This window comes from Condylura cristata, unplaced genomic scaffold, assembly GCF_000260355.1.
Source record: "Condylura cristata isolate star-nosed mole 26May11 unplaced genomic scaffold, ConCri1.0 scaffold00018, whole genome shotgun sequence".
NCBI classification, from domain to species: Eukaryota; Metazoa; Chordata; class Mammalia; order Eulipotyphla; family Talpidae; genus Condylura; species Condylura cristata.
In genome coordinates, this window is record NW_004567119.1 from 34,490,477 (window position 1) to 34,510,838 (window position 20,362).

Below are 20,362 nucleotides of genomic sequence, written 5' to 3' on the forward strand. Positions count from 1 at the left end.
CTTATATCCCAATTCTGTATGCACAAATAAATCTTTAAAGAAAAAATACCAAGTACATTTATAATTATATAATCATGAATACATTCTCAATGGAAAGGAATTACCATTTGACTGGACATTGGTAAGAACCCAATCCTGTGTTTATAATTTTACACAATCTCATGAATTTTTACAGACTAACTTCTAGCTTCCTCTGTCAAACTATGCTTCTCCCGCATCATGCACATACTTCCAGAACTGGGTGCTGTATACATTCATATCCTGATAGGACATCTGTTCCTGTACCTGCCTACTCTGGGAATATTAAGAGAATGTAAAACTCATATGTCTATATCTAAATAATCTATATCCATACATTTCCTTTTAGGTAGGTAGGATATCTATTATCTGTATCTATACAAATATCTAGATGTAGATATCTATCTATCTATGCACCTATATATTCCACCTATCTAAAAGTAAGTGTCTCCCCAGTTCATCCCATTTTGGTTCAAACCCCACATGCTTGCTTGCATCCATCCACCCATCATCATTCCAATTTAAGAAATGCTGAAGGCAAGAAAGCTGGAATGGAAAAAGAAAGTGGTCCTAATCCTTTGCGCAGATTTCTTTTGCAGAGTTTACAAAACTGTATGACCTTGTGAACACGCAACCAGGGCTTTGTTTTTAGGGCTATGGAAGGGACCTGTGGGGGTAAGGGACCCTAAAATGAAATTTTGTTAGTGTCATGGTAAATTTTCCTCTGATAATAACAAAATTCTGGAAACAACTATCACCAGGAAAATGGATAAACAATTATACATGTTATGTACAGAAATGTATTAGATAATCAAAAAGAGCACTTTGATTGACTGAGAAACAGTCCTAAAGATTATACTCTGTGAGAACTGTTCCAACAAACACATGTTTGAATTAATAAGTTAGGAAATGAGTCACTCACATTAAAAATGTGATTATTTTTAAACAGAGGTTTCTGGTTCTATTATTTTTTCCCTAAAGATATAGTTGCTGCTGTCTAGCGCAAAGGGGGCAATGCAGGTACTTAACAGAGATGAAAAGGCTGGGTACCCCTTGTTTAATCTTTGTTGGCTCTTTGGTGATTAGTAGGCATTAATAGACTAGCTTTACCCACAGGGCGATTTTGCAGCACTGTTCACACACTGCAAGCCAATGGTTTTGTTTCCTTTTCTGCCAAAGCAAAGAACGGGGGGATTATTTCCATAATATTTTATATGTTCACATAAGTAAACTACAAATAACAATAATATAGCAGTGAAAATAAATGTTTTATTGCTTGTTGTAAGGTGGGTGAATCAAAGAAACAGAAATGTCGAGTGATAAAAACAAATCACAGAAATCCCAGGTTATACATGATATATATGATATTATATGATATGTGTGATCAAGCTCAAAGAGAAAAAACATGAAGTAACATATTGTTCAGGGGTGCATTCAACCACCAAAAACTCCTAAAGATGGCAAGGGGTAGAAGCTGGGAGATGTACAACGTGAGGCAAATCTCAACTCCTTGTGGAGTCACAGGTTTTCATTTTATTAGTATGCTTTAAAATTTTCATATTCATTTAATATATTTTTTGTACGGACAGGTTCTCCCAGAAGTAGCAAGCTGGGGGATCCTCTTGGAAGAATTCACATAACCGAGTGACAGCGGGTGGTCAAAGTCGGACAGTCAAATAGTAGACTGAAAATACTTTAGACATCATCTCTACTTTCCACCTTCCGTTCATCCAGATTTCTTCCCACCCCCATCATCTCTCAGCCACAAGCTGCGTGGGGCACGTGACAGCCTCCAGAGACAGTCAAAGAGGGAAACGTTAAATACACGAGAACCCAAAACCATGACCTGTGTTAATTGTGTTTCTTTGTGGTGTTGGCCGGTTGTGGTAGTGGCGGAAATAATATTCAATATATCAAATATGCAGTATGAAACTCGCTGTTTAACTTGAGAGTTGCCCTGCTATTCAAGCAGGAAGGATTTTTATGGCCCCTGGAACCCCACTCTGAGCCTCCGGCTTACTCCAACTTGCCACTTCCTAAGAGCATCATGCCCTCATGCCCGCGCGCCGCACTCTTGGGTCTTTCTGGGCTGTAGACTTTCACCAGCCTCGGTCTCTCCGTTACGTAAATTCTTCCAAAAGGCTCCTCCCAGCTTGCTCCTCCCGGGGAGAATCAGTTCAGCAGCATCTCTGACTCCGCGGGTTACCCGCAGCCCGGAGCAGGGCGGGGCGTGGTCAGCGCGCGTAACTGCGCGCTCCGCCCCTTCGCTCTTCCTCCCGCCCCTCCCAGCCCACAGCTAAGCCCCGCCCACCAAGGTGACTCCGCCTACCCCCGCCCCGCCCCGCGGCCCTCTCCCAAAACCCGGAAAAGTGGATTTTGTGCCCCGGCCTGTTCGCCCCCCGGAGCCGCATAGAGTAGGCCGCGAAATAGGTCGCGCCTTTGGGCAGGGAGCCTGGCTGGAGCCGGCGCGAACACGGCCCCAGATCTGCGCTGGTGAGCGCGCTGCGGCCCCGACCGCTCGGGCCTTCTCCTGGTCCAGCTGCCCCAGCTCCGGGCGGACTGGCGCTAGGCCACGGCGATCGTTGTCCCGCTCCCACCGGGTGCCCCCACGGGCCCCGCCCGCCTGGTCGGCTCTGCGTTCCCGAACTCGGTCCGGAACCCGGCATCCGCCATTCCCGTCTCTTAGCAGCGCCGAGTCGCGCACACGTCCCGGAGTGCGGGGCCTCAGGCGAGGGTGAGGCAGCACCCGAGGGGGCTACCTGGGGGTGCCATGAGGGTGGGGCGTGGGCGAGACCCGGAGGCCGCGGCGGAGGCCGGGTTTCGCCCTCTGAGGACTCTGAGTTCCGGTCTTTTACCGGCTCTTGTAATCGTTCTCGTAGATCCGTCCTTTTCCTACCCCTCACCGGTAGTCTTTTCCCGGAGACTTAGGATGGTAATTCTAGACCCTCAGTTGCATATTTGTAAAAAAATAAATAAAAAAAAAAAAAAAAAAAAAGGAATAAGGCAGTTTTCCCAGAACATTGTAGAGAAACGTTCGTTAGTATATTTGGTAGTAGCAAAATTGTGTTGAAAATCTGTTCCAATCACTATCATTTTGCAAAAAAAATTTTGAGTAAATGGTTGTAACTGGGTTTGAGAACTTGCACTCTGAAGCTAGAGGTGTGTGAGCTTGGACAAGTCAAGCTCTCCGGGGTTTAGTTTCCTTGTGTGAAAGAGGGGTCTATGATAAAATAGCGCAATAAATACATGCATGTTTGTGGATGTGGGGATGGGTGGTACTAACCTAGGTTCAAGTTCATGAAGTTTAAGTTAAGGTGAACCACTAAGCACTGCTTAGAGCATAATAAATGCTATGTGTCACTTGTAAGATAGCCTTGCGATTTTAATTTTGAAGATTCCGATTGTGAAGTGTTTCTCAATTTGGTGAAAATGGAATAGAAGAATTTACCCCAGAATTTCTGTACTATCTGATATTTCCAAGTGCAAATAGTAAACAGACATATGCCCTATGTAGAAGGCTGTGTTTAACTGTGCAGTGTTTCACTGTGCGAGAGTGTGTATGTGTATGAAAAGGGACTCTGTCTTTTCAGTAGAGGAAATTGATGAATGGAAGAAAAACTTGATATAAGTAGTATCGTGAAGTCTTCTTTATTCCATTGAGGTCAAGTCCAGAGAAGCTAAGCTGATTCCAGGATAACCATCGAGGACTTTATACTTGATCCTTATTAAAGTAATGAGTATCTCATTAAAATATTAAAAGAAATCTCTTTCTATTATTTTCTCAACAGAATATTGAAGGATGTTTGTTCCAAGGTCTCTAAAAGTCAAGAGGAATGCTAATGATGACGTCAAAATTTGTGCTGCCAAGAAAACTAAGCCAGAAGCAGAAGACCTTCAGCTGGATAAAGGCAAAAATGATTCAATTGATGCTTCAGGTACAAAAGAAGAGGAACCCCCAGACAGGTCCAGTGGGGAACCATTCCCCTGTCCCTGTCCAACTCATCAGTTGACCCAGGTTGGCATGGGGGCACCTGAGCGGGAGATGAAGGACAGCAATCTTTCCGAAGACCCTGTTAAGTCATTTTCTAAAACACAGCGCTGGGCAGAGCCAGGGGAGCCCGTGTGTGTCATCTGTGGTCGTTATGGAGAGTATATCTGTGATGAGACAGATGAAGATGTGTGCAGCTTGGAGTGTAAAGCGAAGCATCTTCTGAAAATTAAGGAAAAGAAAGAGAAGCTCAGTAATGCACAGAAAGCTGATTCTGAGCCAGAGTCTTCACTTAATGTTCCTTATGCCTATAAAGAACACCCCTTTATTTTGAACCTTCAGGAAGCCCAGATTCAAAATCTGAAACAGCAGCTAGGAATTTTAGTTCAAGGTCAAGATGTCAGCAGGCCCATTATTGACTTTGAACATTGTGGTTTTCCTGAGCCCTTAAATCACAACTTGAAGAAATCAGGCTATGAAGTTCCAACCCCCATCCAAATGCAGATGATTCCCGTGGGGCTTCTGGGAAGAGACATTCTGGCCAGTGCAGACACTGGCTCTGGGAAAACGGCTGCTTTTCTTCTTCCTGTTATCATCCGAGCTTTATTGGAGGTAAGTTAGAGTTCACATGTTATCTCAGAAACAAGTGAGTACCTGTCAACTTCATCCTTAGCTGGGTTGAAATTGCAAACTAAATATTTAGAACTGTAGTCACTAGTCTCCTTGTTACTTGGAAGGCACACAGTTAGAGGCTCATTGTGGATCCAGGATGTCTAACATCATCTACATAGTAAAATCACCTTTCCAGGGGATGTTTGGCCACCATGGGCTGAACATATGACCCATGGTGAGGCATGATCCCCATCCACTATGCCAGTGTAACCAGGATTCCTGACCTTACTCTCCAGCCTGCTTTGTCCCATACCGATCATCCTATAAAACCCCTAAGCCCCTCTAGCAAGGGACGGAAGTGCTTTGGCAGCCATTGCTGTCTGCCTCCTTGTTTAATACAAGCAATCAGAACTCTGATTTGCTATCTGCCACTATCTCTGACTAGTCCTGGGCAGTCACCGGCCAACCCACTAATCCCTTTATTCAGCACTACTAACCCATCTTGCTTCTGAGAGTAGTCTGAAAACCTAATTTTAGGGAATTTTTCTTTTTTTTTTAATATGGAGCCAGAGTTCTTCATTGAAGGTCTAAAAAATATGTTTTCCTTCTGAAATATTTTTTTTCTAACAAAATGAACTTTTAATTTGGGGAAACTGCAATTTTTGTGGCAGTTTATGCTCATTGGATTTTTGTTTTAAAGAAATTAATTTATGCCAAAGTTGAAATGCTATTGTAGTGCTTCAGAATAAATGCAGTGTTTAAATGTGATCCATGATTTATCTTAAAATAAGACTGCCTTACCTTACTTAATAGTTTATAGTGTATAAATACTTCAGCATATAATTTAACAAACATTTGGGTAATTGCTGTTTTCCAAGTATTGTCGAACTTGTGAGCTATTACATATGGCAAGCAGGGAAGCAAGTGAGAGAAGTGGGTAAAGAAAGGACAGAAAAAGGAAGAAAATTTGGAAAACTAAGGAGTAGCAGTAGATAATGTAAGAAAAGAAGAAGAAGAAGAAGAAGAGCTATATGTTCAAAATATAGGGGAAATTCACTAGGGGACCAAAATTTATATGTTAAGTTCTTTGGACAGAAAAAAGAAGTAAATTCTACTGGGGAGGCGAAGGAAAGAGTATGGCTAGAATGCCAAGCTTGAAAGAAATCTTCATGGCGATTAGTGGGGTTTCTTTTAAGAAGAGGATGCTTGCCACTGTAGACCCAATTAACTAGGAGTGAACCTTCAGGTTTTCCACCTCAGTCACTGTGGATGAAACTCCTTTGCCCCAATGTCTATCTGTGTTATGTAAGAAATGAGGTCAGTTCATGATAGTTTTTGGAGAAAGAAATCTGCAGTAAGGAAGCAGTAGGGATCCCCTGGCCTGGGCTGATGGGAACACTTAAAAGGGAAATGCATCTGGAATCCTTCTGAAGATTTAGTTATAGCAATAGGAATTATTCATGGTGTTTTTAGATTTACTTTTCACACCTTTGCAGAGCAAAACTCCCTGTGCCCTCATTCTTACACCCACGCGAGAGTTAGCTATTCAGATCGAGAGACAAGCTAAGGAGTTGATGAGTGGCCTGCCGCGCATGAAGACTGTCCTTCTGGTAGGAGGCTTACCCATGCCCCCGCAGCTGTATCGCCTACGACAGTATGTGAAGGTAAGTACCAGTTTTATTCCAGGCCTTTGAGAAGTATTGTAGGAACATAGGAACTGGTTTTTTTTTTCCTCTTTGAGGAACTGTGAATGAATTTCCGGTAGCTTTTAATTTCTTGCCTTAATTAATTAATGAGCCTTAATTATTTTAAGTGTGTTGTATGTATCTGGAAAAGTAAGGGGACATCATCTGTGGAGTGCCTGTTGTGTGTGCTGGACACTGGGATGTTCTCACATGCGATATCTCATTTAGTCATCACACCTGCTCTTGGAGGTGCTTTGGCAGATCCCAGATTTTGCAGCTGAGAAGTTGAATCTCAGAAAGATGGGATTTGTCTAAGTGTTCATGGCTAATACACTTGCGTGTGACTCCTACAACACAGTTGGTAGCCTAGAAGGCCACAGTGTGATTAGAAGCAGTAAATTAACATCAGTATAGAGCGATTCACATCACTCTTTGTTCCTCTGACCCATCCATGTGCTTTTATTATAGTCCTATTATCCTCTGAGCACTTCCTTATTTTCTGCCTAAAGATGTTCCCTGCTTACCTTGTCTTTTCCTTGCCTCAATCCTCAAACTGCCTTTTTCCAAGAAGCCTGGTTCCCTTTGATAGAGAATAGTACTTAGAACGTCAAGCCTGGGCTCCAGGTTGGGCTCCTTGCCATTGCTAGCTGCTCTTGGGTTATCTTTCTTCTCTGATCTCAGCAAATGGGGAATCTATCTAAGTAGGTATATTTACGGATCTGCATTTGTCAGAGACCATGAGTTTACCTTGGTACTTCCAATTCTCATTCAACACAGCAAGATTCATTTTAGGTTTTCTGTTTCTACATCTATAACTGACAGTGAGAAATCTATTACTCATTATCCTTTAAAAAAAAGATTATTTATACACACAGAACTGGGGTACAGCCAGAGGTGCAGGGACAGTGAGAGGATTCACTAGAGACAGAGTGGGGAGCAGAACAGGCTGACTGATGAAGTACACTGCTGAGGGAAGCAGTGGGCGGGTCAGGAGAGGTCTGCTGCGCCATGTGGGTCACCTCTGGGGTCGGGGATCGAACTCATGCTGAAGTGGCTTTAGCTTCTTAGTGCTGTGCTTTAACCCGCTGCGCCACCAGGGCGGGCGCCGAGCTGCCTTTTAAGAGAAAGGGCAAAATAAAGATGCTTTCAGATAAACAAAACTGAGAGAGTTTATTACTACTAGATCATCTAAAGGGAATTCTGAAATAAGATATTCTACAGATAAAGATGGTGCTAAAATGTGGAAAGGAGAGAATGGTAAGCAAAGAAAATGGCTCACATGGGTAAATGTAGATGAACAGAATAAACAGCGTTAATCATAAGTGAGTTGTAAAAATAGAAAACTGGGGATGTAACATACTGCTTGGGGATGATCGTTAGTATATATTGTATATTGGAAAGTTGCTAAGAAAGTAGAGGTTAAAAATTCTCACCACAGGAAAAAAAAATGTGACTGGTGAGGGATGCGAACTGTGCTTGTGCTGGCAGTCATGCAGACGCACCTATCCACACATTATGTCATGCATCTAAAACCAGTAACATGACCAGCACAATTCAAAAAAAAAAAAAAGAGGAAGGGCCCTCCCTGGTGGCGCAGCAGGTTAAAGCACAGCACTGAGAAGCTAAAGCCGCTTCCGCATGAGTTCGATTCCTGCCTGCCGGGGAGGCGATCCACATGGCGAGGCAGACCTCTCCTGACTCGCCCGCTGCTCCCCTCAGCAGTGTACTTCGTCGATCTGCCTGTTCTGCTCCTCGCTTAGTCTCTGGTGAATCCTCTCACCACCCCTGCACCTCTGGCCTGTACCCCATTTCTGTATGCATAAATAAATAAATCTTTAAAAAAAAAAAAGAGGGAAATACTGGCCAACAGTAGCAGTAGCATGTAAGTGTGGGAAACCTGAAGTGAAGCTGTTTTCCTTGACTACCCAAGGAAAGGATAAAAATGTTAATTAACTTTAGGCTTCATTAAGTTATATATCTTGTTAAAACTCAAGTCGAAGCTCAAGTCGAAAAAAAAAAGTTTATGACTTCCAAACCAATGGGGGGAAATGGAAAAAAAGGGGTGAGCTTCATTCAAAATAACTAAAATTTTAATTCATGCTATTTCTGAAAAACCTAAGCAGACTCCTATAGTCCTGTGCAAATATATATAAGATCCTTAGAACCCTGAACTGTTACCATTCTCAGTGGTTTTACCATTGTGTTGGTGTAAGTTTGAAACGTAGAATACAATTGATTAGATCTTTTGTAATTCTCTACTTTATCTAGGCACTGTCTTAATTAATCCTCATAATGATTGTTTTTATCATTTCCACTTTATGGATGAGAACAGGGACTCCTACTATTATTATATGCTAGAGCTGAGATTCCTACTGATTCTGATCAAAGAGACCCACTTTTAGGCACTACTTCATCTTACATACTATAAAACTGGTCAAAGCCTTGACCCACGGTAGAAATCAACCTATAATGTAAGAATGCAGTAGCAGGCCCGTAGAGGTAAAGGAACTTGTTCTTGTCCACAGAGCCAAACAGAGGCCACATATCCTGCTCTGGCCCCTGCTTTGGGACATCCCCTCCCTGACCACTCTGGAGCCTCTGGGGCCTCTTGCCTCAGGGTGCTCTGGATGCCCCCTCTCTCTCCAGACTCCCCTTACCTTGCTTCCTCCCTCCGCTCCTTTCCTGTAGTGCATGTGTTAGCAGGCCCTGGAGCCACATCCATTCACTGCTTGCCTACTGCTCTCAAAACATTTATTGTTCTATTCATTTCTTCCTTTATATTAAGACTCATGAGAGCCAAGACTGTGTCTGACTCATTCATTGAACGCTGACACATATTAACCATTCAGTAAGTATAGAATGAATGAATGGATGACTGAACATTATCTAACTTTTTTATTTGCTGTTTCTCTTTTATCCAGGTTATCATAGCAACTCCTGGGCGACTTCTGGAGATAATAAAACAGAACTCTGTAGAGCTCTGCAATATAAAAATTGTAGTAGTAGATGAAGTAAGTAGTGTTGTTTAGAAGCATTAGTCACATAACTTTATATAATTTATAACAAATATATTCTAAAGTTATATAACTTGATTGTGTGTTCAGGCATTTTCACCCACAAAGGGAAGAAATATTCAGAAGTATTGCCATGGTGGTTCTTAAGTTGGTTTCTGTGTAGCTAGTAGCTAAAGTAAGGTTGTGGTGCTAAATTTAAACCATAGCTGCACTTACTTATGATAAAAAACACAAATTCAGCTATATCCTTATTGATACATTTTCTAACCATTGATGTGCATTATCATTTATCCACAAAAGAGAAACAGTGGCAAATAATAATTAACAAGGACTTTTGGGAGTCGTAACTGAATAATGTTTAGTTGAATCACCTTTTCAATTTTTTTCTGTATAGATTAAGGCATCTGTGATTGTATTTTCTGTGTTCTATAGAAAGAACAGACATTTTTGTATTTTTGCTTGCTTAATGAGCTGAAATAAACATTTTATTAATGGATGACAGTCCACTGAACAACATGAGAACCAAGGCCATGTCCGGCCCAGATGGTCATGCTCATCTGCCTTCACATTTGTCGCTCTGGTAGTGACAGCAGAGGCCTATGTTGCAGTGAGCGACGTGCTTGGCTGGCCGGTGAGGACAGCCTGGCTGAGCAAGTCCTGGGCGGGGGGAGTTAGGGTTTCCCAGAGGGCAAGGGGAGAGCTCAGAGCGAGGAGCCACAGGACTAGGGCTCGAGCCTTTATTTCACCTCCTGTGACACCTCAGGCAAATCATTAAAATGTCCAGATTTGTGGGGAGGATGAAGTAATGACTATGAGAATGTCTAAGAGACTGAGAAGTCCTGTTTAGTTGTCAAATATTATTCAGCCTTTCAAAGGTGCTGCTAAGTCATCCATTTCCTGGCATGACGTTTGGAGGAACCAATGGCTTCCATGTTCATCCTCCAACTGGCCGCACCTAGATGTCGGGCTGGCCTTCCCTTTCTTGGTAAATCCTTCACTGGTTCTCATCTCATGTACCTGAGAAGGAACCCATGTGCAGGTTGAGAAGCACTCATCCTTGTTTCTCTTCACAGTCTTTTCATCTTCTGCCATTAAGAAGGCTCACGGGCACCCCAGTGCATATGGCCATGGTGCCAGAGCAGTGTCGCCTAGCAGCCTGTGTGGCAGCTGTTTTTCTTGGCCGCCGTCCCGCTCCTGCCATTTAAGACTATGGCCTCTGAGTGGCATAGAGGGGAGAAAAACTGATAAACAATATAGGCTATCAGATACTGACACAGGTCAATGCATAGGTTTGACTAGGTACAGATTGGCCAGCTCAGTAAGTCTGGGTGACAACAACCTGGAAGCTTTAAATGCCACTTAAGTTTACAAAATGCTAAAACCTTATTGGAGAAAAAGACAAATATTTGAAACAAAGGCAAGGACATTATCATATAAACTTAAATACAAATGATCGAATGACATAGACCAGGGCTTGACTAAGTCTTTCTATAAAGAACCAGATAATAAATATATTAGGCTCTGGGGCTAATGTCCTTGGTCACCACTACTCTGTACAACCACAGGCAGTGTGTAAATGGGTGGTTGTGACTGTGCCCTACAAAACAGTTATAAAAACAGGCAAAGGTGTGAATTTGTTCTGAGAGCCATTGTTAGCCATCCCCTAAGATAAGCTGTTAGGGAAATAATAGGACTATGTATGACATGCTAATTACTCGGGACACATGAGGTTAGAGGGACAAATGAGAGAATATATGAATAGAGACTATAAAAAATGGCTTCTCGGAGTTAATGATGTGACCTGGGTCTTTATAGATGGAGCTGGATTTAGAAGACTAGAAACTGCATCAAACATCCCTAGTGGAGACAATGACAGGAGCAGAACCAGAAAGTCAGAGGAGGCCAGCCAGCAGGAAGAGTTCTTCCAGAGGAATGGTAGAAAGTAGAATTGAGTAGTTAGGGTGGGGTCAAATTACAGAGCCTTGAAAGGGGGACAACAGTTGGATTTGATGTGGGAGTCTGTGGGCTCCCTAAATTACTGAGTTGGGTGTCACGTTGAAAGTGGTGGTTTAGGAATTCACTCTGCTGTAGCTAGCTGTTCAAAAGAAATTAACAAAGAAAGATTCCGTGAGCCAAGACAGCCAGCCACCCAGACAAGAGGTGAGGAGGGACCGGGGCAGGGCAGGAGCCAAGCAGGTCATGTCTGCCAGTCCCTGGAAGAAGTCATTTGTGGGAGAGGAGGCCATAGGGCTGACTCCATACATTAGGGTGGTGCTTTAACCATACAAAAGAACAAGTAGGTAAGGACTGGGACTGTGCAGTAATATTTGCATTTGGTTTTCGAAATGTCAGCTTTTATATGAATGATGGACAAAGGAGACATATTCTGTAGATACAGGAAACAGTGCATTGGAGCCAGTGACTCAGACTTGCTCTTGTAAGAGAGTTAGTGGGAGATGAGGACTAGCCTGAGGGTCTGGTTTGTGGAATTTGACATGAGTCGTCAACAGAGAAGTAGCCCCGGAGACCAGGAAGGAACAGAGCCTAAATAACAGCCCTGAAGAAGAGAGCCACTGATTCCAGAGGGAGCGAGGGCACAGGAATCCTCAGGCGTGGAAACTGAGATGTTCCTTTAAAATCAGAAATATCCTCTCTGTCTCCTTCTGTCTCCTCTGTCTGTCCTTTGTCCCAGTAGTTGCTCCCTCCCATCTCCTGCTGATCCTTCTTTATATGTCTGCTTCTGACATGTCTCCCCTCACACCCTGAGGCAGCGTTAGTACTTCTCTGCTCTGCTGGGTTGACCTGTGAACAGACTCCCCCTATACATGGTGTTTCCTGCTCTCCCCCATTGACAAGTGCAGTGTGACCCGAGTCGCCCTGGAAGAGTCACCTGCATGCTCAGAGAATGTAGTGGAAGACCAGAGCTGACAAGGGGATATTCTGGCACAACAGGTCTGAGTTAGAGACTGGTAATCTTTAAACACTCATTCTTTTTTTTTTTTTTTTAAGATTTATTTATTCGTGCATACAGAACTGGGGTACAGGCCAGAGGCTCAGGGGCGGTGAGAGGCTTCACCAGAGACAGAGTGGGGAGCAGAACAGGCAGATCGACGAAGTACACTGCTGAGGGGAGCAGTGGGCGGGTCAGGAGAGGTCTGCCACGCCATGTGGTCACCTCCGGGGCAGGCGGGAGTCGAACTCATGCGGAAGCAGCTTTAGATTCTCAGTGCTGTGCTTTAACCCGCTGCGCCACCAGGGAGGGCCTAAACACTCATTCTTAACGTAGGAAGTTAAGACATCATACATAACGTAGAAGTTAACGTAGCTGTCTGACATCAGTAAGCTCTAATTCAGTGTTCGTAATTCATGAATACTTATTAAATCCATGTTTATTAAATCCATGTCTTCTTGGTTTTGAGGATGCGGTGGAAAGTGAGGTGAACTGTGACATACCTGTGAATACAGAGTCACATGCCAGAGACAACCTGGGGTTTGCCTTAAATTTAGTTAGAGGGCAGGGAAGTCACTGGAGGGTTTAAGCAAGGAAGTAACAATATCTAATTTATGTTCTAGAAGAATCAGGTTGATTGAGAAAAATGGATCCTCAGGTGGGAGTGTCAGGAGTGGGAGCGTTCTCATTGCGAACTGAGAGTAGTGACTGTTTTTAGGGTGTGTTAGCAGTGTCTACAGGATTGATAGTGGGTTATATGTGGGGTGAAACAGGTTTTTGATGGTGCCATTCCAAACATGGATGCTGCAGTAAGATTGGGTTTGCCAGTGAGAATGTGGAAATTTCTGTTTTAAACATGTTAGATTTGACAGTCCTTTTAGATCGAAGTGGGTACGTTAAGCTGGCATTTGGATTCTACCACTCAAGTTCAGGAAGGAAGTTATAGCCAGAGGTAAGATTTGGGGGGTCTTTATCAAAGAAGGAATTCCTTTATCATACAAGGAATTTGGTGATGGAACCTGGGAGCTGACCTGGGAAGAGAGCGTAGATGAGGAGGAAGAGGGCCTTGAGTAGTCTCTGAGGCTCACCACCATGTAGGAGTCTTCGAAGAGAACGGAGTTTGAAAAGGAGTAGTCAGTGAGGGAGGAGAAACATTTTGAGATAAGTGTATTTCAAAATCAAGGTAGCCTTGACCTTTCCTTATTTAAAGCAGCGCTGACTTAAAAGTATTCAGCGCTGACTTAAAAATGTTTTCTCTTTCCTTCATAGTACACATTGTTTTTAAAAACTAGCAAAAGCAGAAGTACACACAGAAATGAAAACCCCCAGCATTAAATTTCTTATTTAAAATGCTCTGTAAATGTTTCCATAATAAAATTTAAACTTGCATACTTTGAAAACTGAGAATGCTCCTTTCCCATACAGCTTGAAAACCTCTCCAAAGGTAGCAATTATGTTTCTTGAATGTATACTCCAGTTGAACCTTATCTACTAGTATTCTGTACTTGGCTTTTTTGTTCCTAATCGTAATTCATTATTATTTATTAAAGGACTTTCTGATAATTTTTCATGACACCATAATGTTGTATTATCTAATCTATCATAATTTATCATATTTCCTGTTTATGGATACTGAGGATGTATATGTTTGGGTTTTTGTCACGATTTATTAATGCCATAATAAAGTTTTGTCATTATAGATATGTGGTTATATGGGATATAATTTTCTATAAATACCTGCTAATTTTTCAAATTGATATTTTGTCTTTTGGCAGTGTGTTAGCTTTTTCTGTGTAGGAGTTGTTATTTTTACATTAATTCCGTCAGTCCCTTTGGTGTTAATGTCAAGTGGGGCTAACTTTTAAATGATTTTATTTTAGGCTGATACCATGTTAAAGATGGGATTTCAACAGCAAGTACTTGACATTTTGGAAAACGTTCCTAGTGACTGTCAGACTGTATTGGTCTCGGCTACAATTCCAAGTAGCATGGAGCAACTAGCAAACCAGCTTCTGCATAATCCCGTGAGAATTATCACTGGCGAGAAGAACCTGCCATGTCCCAGTGTACGTCAGATTGTTTTGTGGGTAGAAGAACCGGCCAAAAAGAAAAAGTTATTCGAAATTTTAAATGTGAGTAGTAAGCATTCCACTCTTCTGTAGGTTATTCTCATATTTCTCACAGTTCTTAAGAGAGTGATTTTTAGATCCAGGTTTTGGGGAATTTGATGTAGGTATGTAAAAAAAGGTCATGATTATTTCTAAGGAGTATTTATTTGCTTGACAGCATTTTAGTAGTGTTATATAAAAGGTGAAGACAAGTTCTTCCTTGCTATTTTTAACTTGAGAAATAGAATTTTTTAGTACTTACTATCTGAACCAAAAAATTTGTGAAATGGGTGATATGGACAGGCAGTTACTTAAAAATATACTTAAGTAATTTAAGTTAAATGTAGTTTGTATTGACTTATGAAATTATTAAAATTACACTTAAAATTTAGTGTGTTTTGTAGTTTTAATGATGTTATGGAGAATTTTCATAAACGGTAGGTTGTTTGGCTTCTGTTTGTTATCTATTGTAAGGAAATACTTATTTTTAACTGAATAGACTTCCCCCCACCCCATAAAAATGTTTATTAACTCTGGATAACTAATGGTACTGATGCTTTCAGAAAAACTTTCCAACATAAATTATGTTATATGAATAATTTCAAATACATGGTTTCAATTTTTCAGGATAAGAAACTTTTCAAGCCTCCAGTGTTGGTCTTTGTGGGCTGCAAACTAGGTGCAGATCTGTTGAGTGAAGCAGTTCAGAAAATCACAGGCCTGAAAAGCGTATCTATACATTCAGAGAAGTCCCAAATGGAAAGGAAAAACATCTTGAAGGTTTGCCTCTCAGTGTTTCTTTCCTGCCTATTAGTCTGTTTTGCCTCATTTTCAAAAGCTACCGTATCATTACCCCGTTTTTAAAGCTGTCCTTTTTTTTTAATGTGTATAAGAACTTCAGGAAAGCAGTGAGTATGAAGTAGCTTCTGCTGCTCAGGCTTCTGTTTGGGAAGCAATAAGCCTCTTCTCTAGGGATTATCTACTAAATAGATTACTAATTCCGAGCCCACCATTTTGGCAGTCAGGTCAGTTTGGCCTGGGACAGCAGTACTTCCCCTTTGGAAAAAAGTGCTGAGTGAATGAATAGAAACAGTTCTGCGGGGGGCTGTAAGGAACATGCTTTTTCATTTCTGAGTTCTACTAAGACCTTAACTTGCTGAAAAGATACTGCAACCACAGCAGTGACGAGAAAAAAAAGAAAAGATACCTGAATTCTCTAAACCAGTGAGACAGATTCTGAACACTGACTTGTGTTGCTGTTTTGGAAAGGGATTACTGGACGGAGACTGTGAGGTGGTGGTGAGCACAGGCGTCCTGGGGAGAGGCCTAGACCTGATCAGCGTCAAGCTGGTGGTCAATTTTGATATGCCTTCAAGTATGGATGAGTATGTGCATCAGGTAAAGAGGTTTTGTACGTTACCACTGTTTTATTCTTCAGTATTCTTGGGCAAGGTATTGTCAATATAATGGCAAGTTATAATGGACATAAAACTTAACTTTTTGCTTCTCAGTAAGTAAGTAAGCTAAGAAGCTTTATGTATGCCTACAGTGCATTAAGTATAATTGGAAATACTAACCTAAAATGTTCAAAACAGTTTTAAGTAGTTGGTTTTTGGCTTATTTTTATTTATGTTTTTTCTCCAGCGAGCATATTAATGCCTTTTATAATTAAGAAAAGGGGGCTTTGTTTTAAAAGATTGCTATATCTGGCCAAACTAAAATTGATCCATTAAAGTATTTGTTTTTTTAGGAATCTTGTCTTCATCTCCTCTCTGTATCCTTATTTGTTCTAGTCTTTCACCTTTTAAAGTTTTGTTCCTTTTCTTTGCTGCCAAAGATAACAGTAGCTCTATTTCTAACAGAAATAGAGAGGGCTTTCTCTTAATGCTGCCTTATCTTTCCGACTGCTACCTGTCTTCCTACTCTGGCACACACTCTAGAAGTAAAGCCTTTCTGTAATGTTCTTCACGTCACCCCTGAATGCCACATTCACTCGATCATCCGCTGAAACCCTTTTAGTGCCTTTAATGCATTGTTACCTCTATTTCTACACAGACTTAATAAAAGTGCTTCCCCCCTTCTCTCGTTTTTGGTACCACCTGTGTATCAGAGCTGAGTATTCCATGGCATTAATTGTTCATTCAAATAACTGAAGTGAATTTTTAAAAAACTTTTTAAATAAAAAGTGTATTTTTAAAATACTCTCAAAATGTTAAGAACCGCAAGCCTCTTGCTTCTTAGAGTATGCTGATTATACTTATTTAACCTTTTCTGGCTATGCCATGGTCAGCCCTGTGGCTCCCAAGTATTCACATGGTACACAGGGTTCTAAGGGCATCCAGAGCCTTGGGGCTTGGCCAGTGGAGAATTTCTGAATGTTTAGAATGGCCTAGCACCTTCTGCTTTTCTTGGTCTGTATCTGGGTTTTTTTTTTTTTTTTTTTTTGCTTCAGTAATCAAAGTACACTGCACATACCATCAGTAACAAATAATGCAAAGAACAAAAGCTGTACAGTGAAAAGTCTTCAAAAGGTAGCTCCTGGCCTTTCATTGCTCCCTACTGTTACTAGTACAGAAGCTCTGCATGCCCTTGTCACCTTTTCACATACTGTACCAGCCGATTGGCCTTGGTTTTTTAAATGAAATGCCCCTTCGACATATTTCCTATCAGTGCACATAACAAGTACTATTTAATAAGTGCCAGTATATACTGAGGACTTACTGTACAATCAGGCACTGTTACAAGGTTTTTAAATGTTTTTACTTTTTAATCTGGCTTGTTGTAGATTAGTGAGTGCATGAGAATGGATTATATATAAATACTATAATTATTTAACGAACCCTAAACTGTTGTCAGTGTTTCCAGTATTTTGTTATTAAATAATGCTGTATTCATTATCATTATTAGTTCTTTGTGTCTCTTATTCAGGTATAGCTAAGGATAAATTCCTGGCAGGGGAACTTTCAGGTTAAAGGCTGTAGGTATTTGTGTTCTTGATATGTTTTCCATGTGTCTGCTTTTTAATTGAAGGGGGTGGAATGCTTCTGTGAAACTAATGTGATATTTGTTAGCATCAGCCATCTATTAGAGTTTGGATATTATATTAGAGTTATTTTTTAACAACTTTATGTTTCAATATGAAATACCTCTGTATAAGTCCAGTAGATTTAACTCACATGTATGCCATTCATCACTTTAAATTGTATAATTAAATGATTTTTAGTATATTAATAGAATTATACAACCATCTCTACAGTCAATTTTGGAAAATTTCTATCACCTGAAAAGCATCCCATACCTTATCTCTCTATCTCTGCCCTTCTCTCTTTCTCTCTCTCTACCTATATATATGTATATACACACACACACACACATACATACACACACAAATATATATCACACATACATACACACACTCTGAACTTTAGGAAAAACTCTCCTTGAATCTATAGAGACAGATTCCGTCTCTATAGAGTCATCTTTTCTGGACACTCCATGGAGATGGGATCATTCCGTGTATGGTCTTGTGGGACTGGCTTCTTTCTGTAGCTGGTGTCTCCAAGCTTCGCCCTCACTGTGGCTTCTATCAGTATGTCTTTGTGAGATGGACAGATACTACTTCTGTGTAAAGATAGACCTCTTTTATTTTATCCATGGATTAGTTGTTTCTACATTTGGTTATTATCAGTAATGCTGCAGTGAACATTCATTTACAGGTTTTGGTATGGACACATTTTCATTTCTATTGGGGATACATCAGGAATAGAATTTCTGGGCCACGTGGTAACTCCATGTTCAACTTTTTGAGGAGCTGACAGCCTGTTTTCTAATATGATGTCACTATTTTACATTCCCAGCAATAGATGAGGGCTCCAGTTTCTCTGCATCGGCATGTCCATGATCTGTCTTTTCTGTGATTGCCATGTCAGTGGGTGTGGTGATAGCTGTGTGTGTTTTGGGTTTGCGTTTCCTGATTGACTGGTGACATCAGCATCGTGTCACATACTTATTGGCCATTTGTGTATCTTTCTTGGGAAATGTCTGTGTAAATTCTTTGCCCACTTCTTATTACTGAGCTATGAAAGTTCTTTCTATAGTCTAGAAGAAATTTATTCTATATAAAATCTATACATCTTTCCTCCTGTGCTGTAAGTTACAGCTAATTTTTATGCTAGTTCTTAGTTTTGTTGGAATAATTTAACATTATGAGCAGATACTGAAAAATAGCATGCCCAGTCTCAATGACAGAGGCCGCCCCTTTCAGCTCTTCTTTTCCAACATTTAAAATGCCTTACATCTTGGCAGGAATCATGTATTTCTCTAAGTACAGATTTTGAATTTTACATTTCAATTGAGGAGCAGAAATTGACCTCGATTGTGTCTTCCCCTCCTTTTCTGAGGTGTTTACTAGTAGAGTTCCACGTAAGTAAATTTTGCTCCTAATCATAGGTCTCCACCACAGATTTGTGTCTATTTAATTCAATCAAAATGAGAAAAACTTTGCAAAGATGGATTTGCTTAAGTCTTACATTTCCGGGCATATATATACCCTAAATCAGATTGTTCTCTGCTCTTAATGTTGTGACTTCCCAAAAGTTTTTACCTTAACCCAGTCACAAAAAGTATCTCTATGTCATTAGCCCCCCTCAACACACATACGCACATACACACATAACTGAAACATAAATTTCATAGACAATACATTATGTTTGGTCACTTCCTTATTTTCTGCTTGGCTGTCTTATTAAAAATATGCTGGTCTAATGATGAACAGCTATATACCGGAGACATTTTGTTGGGGTGGAGTGGGGAACGGGATCAAAAACAGTGGGGGGAGGGGAATGCATGGTGATGGCACATGGGTGATTTGGTGATGGGAAGCCCACAGGTATTACTACTGAGATGAAAAAATGTACAAAATGATGTAAAAATAAACTGTTATAAAATTTAAAAATATATGCTGGTGTAAATAAGTTGATTTCATATATTTATTGATATGTACAATTTTTAAAAAGACCTGAATGAATGTTAATCTTAATAAAGCCTCTGTAAATAAATACTAGTCTTCATTTCTTGTCAAGTAACATTAAGAGAATATATGAACAATTTGAAAATGTCCTCTGTGTTTTGTTTTAGGTTGGAAGAGTGGGGCGATTAGGTCAAAATGGAACAGCGATTACTTTGATCAATAACAGTTCAAAAAGACTCTTCTGGGACATTGCAAAAAGGGTAAAACCCACCGGATCCATTCTTCCCCCACAGTTATTAAATTCCCCTTATCTTCATGACCAGAAGAGGAAAGAACAACAGAAAGACAAACAGGCACAGAACAATCTAGTTACGGGAGCTAATCTTATGGATATTATCAGAAAACATGATAAGAGTAATTCTCAAAAATGATTTCTTATATCATTTTAGATATATTTTTATGTATGATCACAGAAGTTTCTGTATATTATTACTGTACCATATGAATAAGTGGGACATGTAAGTGAATACATTTGTATAAGTGGGACATGTAAGTGAATACATTTGAATAAGTGGGACATGTAAGTGAAGCAGAACTTTACATTTGATTTTCTAATGTAATAGAATATCAAATTTATATAGCAGTGTTGTATTTATTTCCCATTTTTGCTCATAAATTAAATATGACCCCAGAAAGTGAATTTTTTAATAAAATATTTTTTCTACTTGATAAGGCTTTATTTATTTTTTTGATAAATAGTCCCAAAAGTTACTGTCAGAGCCAGAAAGTTCCACAGCAAGGAGTCTAACCCAGCAAGGCAATCCCTTCATGCAGTGCCCACTGGTGCCATCATACTGGGACCCTGGTTATTGTCAGGTGAATAAAAGCTGGTTAGGGAGAAAGTAATATGCTAGAAGCTGGAAGAAATGGCCACTGCTATTTTTAGGAGATAAGTATAAGATATCTATCTATATGCTTAGTTGTTTTCCCTTTAGTTTGGTAAGCTTAAGTTGCTTTT

The 20,362-nt window shown here is 40.6% G+C and overlaps 1 protein-coding gene across 1 annotated transcript; it reads left to right on the forward strand.

The window, feature by feature from the left end:
• The first annotated feature begins 2,426 nt into the window (after positions 1-2,426).
• DDX59 (DEAD (Asp-Glu-Ala-Asp) box polypeptide 59) lies at positions 2,427-19,980 on the forward strand. Its single transcript, XM_012726734.1, has 8 exons — positions 2,427-2,752; positions 3,807-4,618; positions 6,115-6,282; positions 9,225-9,314; positions 14,148-14,399; positions 15,003-15,155; positions 15,645-15,773; positions 19,512-19,980. The coding sequence occupies exons 2-8, from the start codon at positions 3,818-3,820 to the stop codon at positions 19,773-19,775; spliced, it is 1,857 nt and encodes a 618-aa protein (XP_012582188.1). The 5' UTR covers positions 2,427-2,752; positions 3,807-3,817; the 3' UTR covers positions 19,776-19,980.
• Positions 19,981-20,362: the final 382 nt, after the last annotated feature.

What these genes read in the sequence shown, in the direction of transcription:
- DDX59 (XM_012726734.1), top strand. Translation starts at nt 3,818, where the DNA reads ATGTTTGTTCCAAGGTCTCTAAAAGTCAAGAGGAATGCTAATGATGAC. An exon ending in AAATTGTAGTAGTAGATGAA is followed by an intron (nt 9,315 to 14,147) that starts GTAAGTAGTGTT and finishes ATTTTATTTTAG; the next exon opens with GCTGATACCATGTTAAAGAT. An exon ending in AGTTATTCGAAATTTTAAAT is followed by an intron (nt 14,400 to 15,002) that starts GTGAGTAGTAAG and finishes TCAATTTTTCAG; the next exon opens with GATAAGAAACTTTTCAAGCC.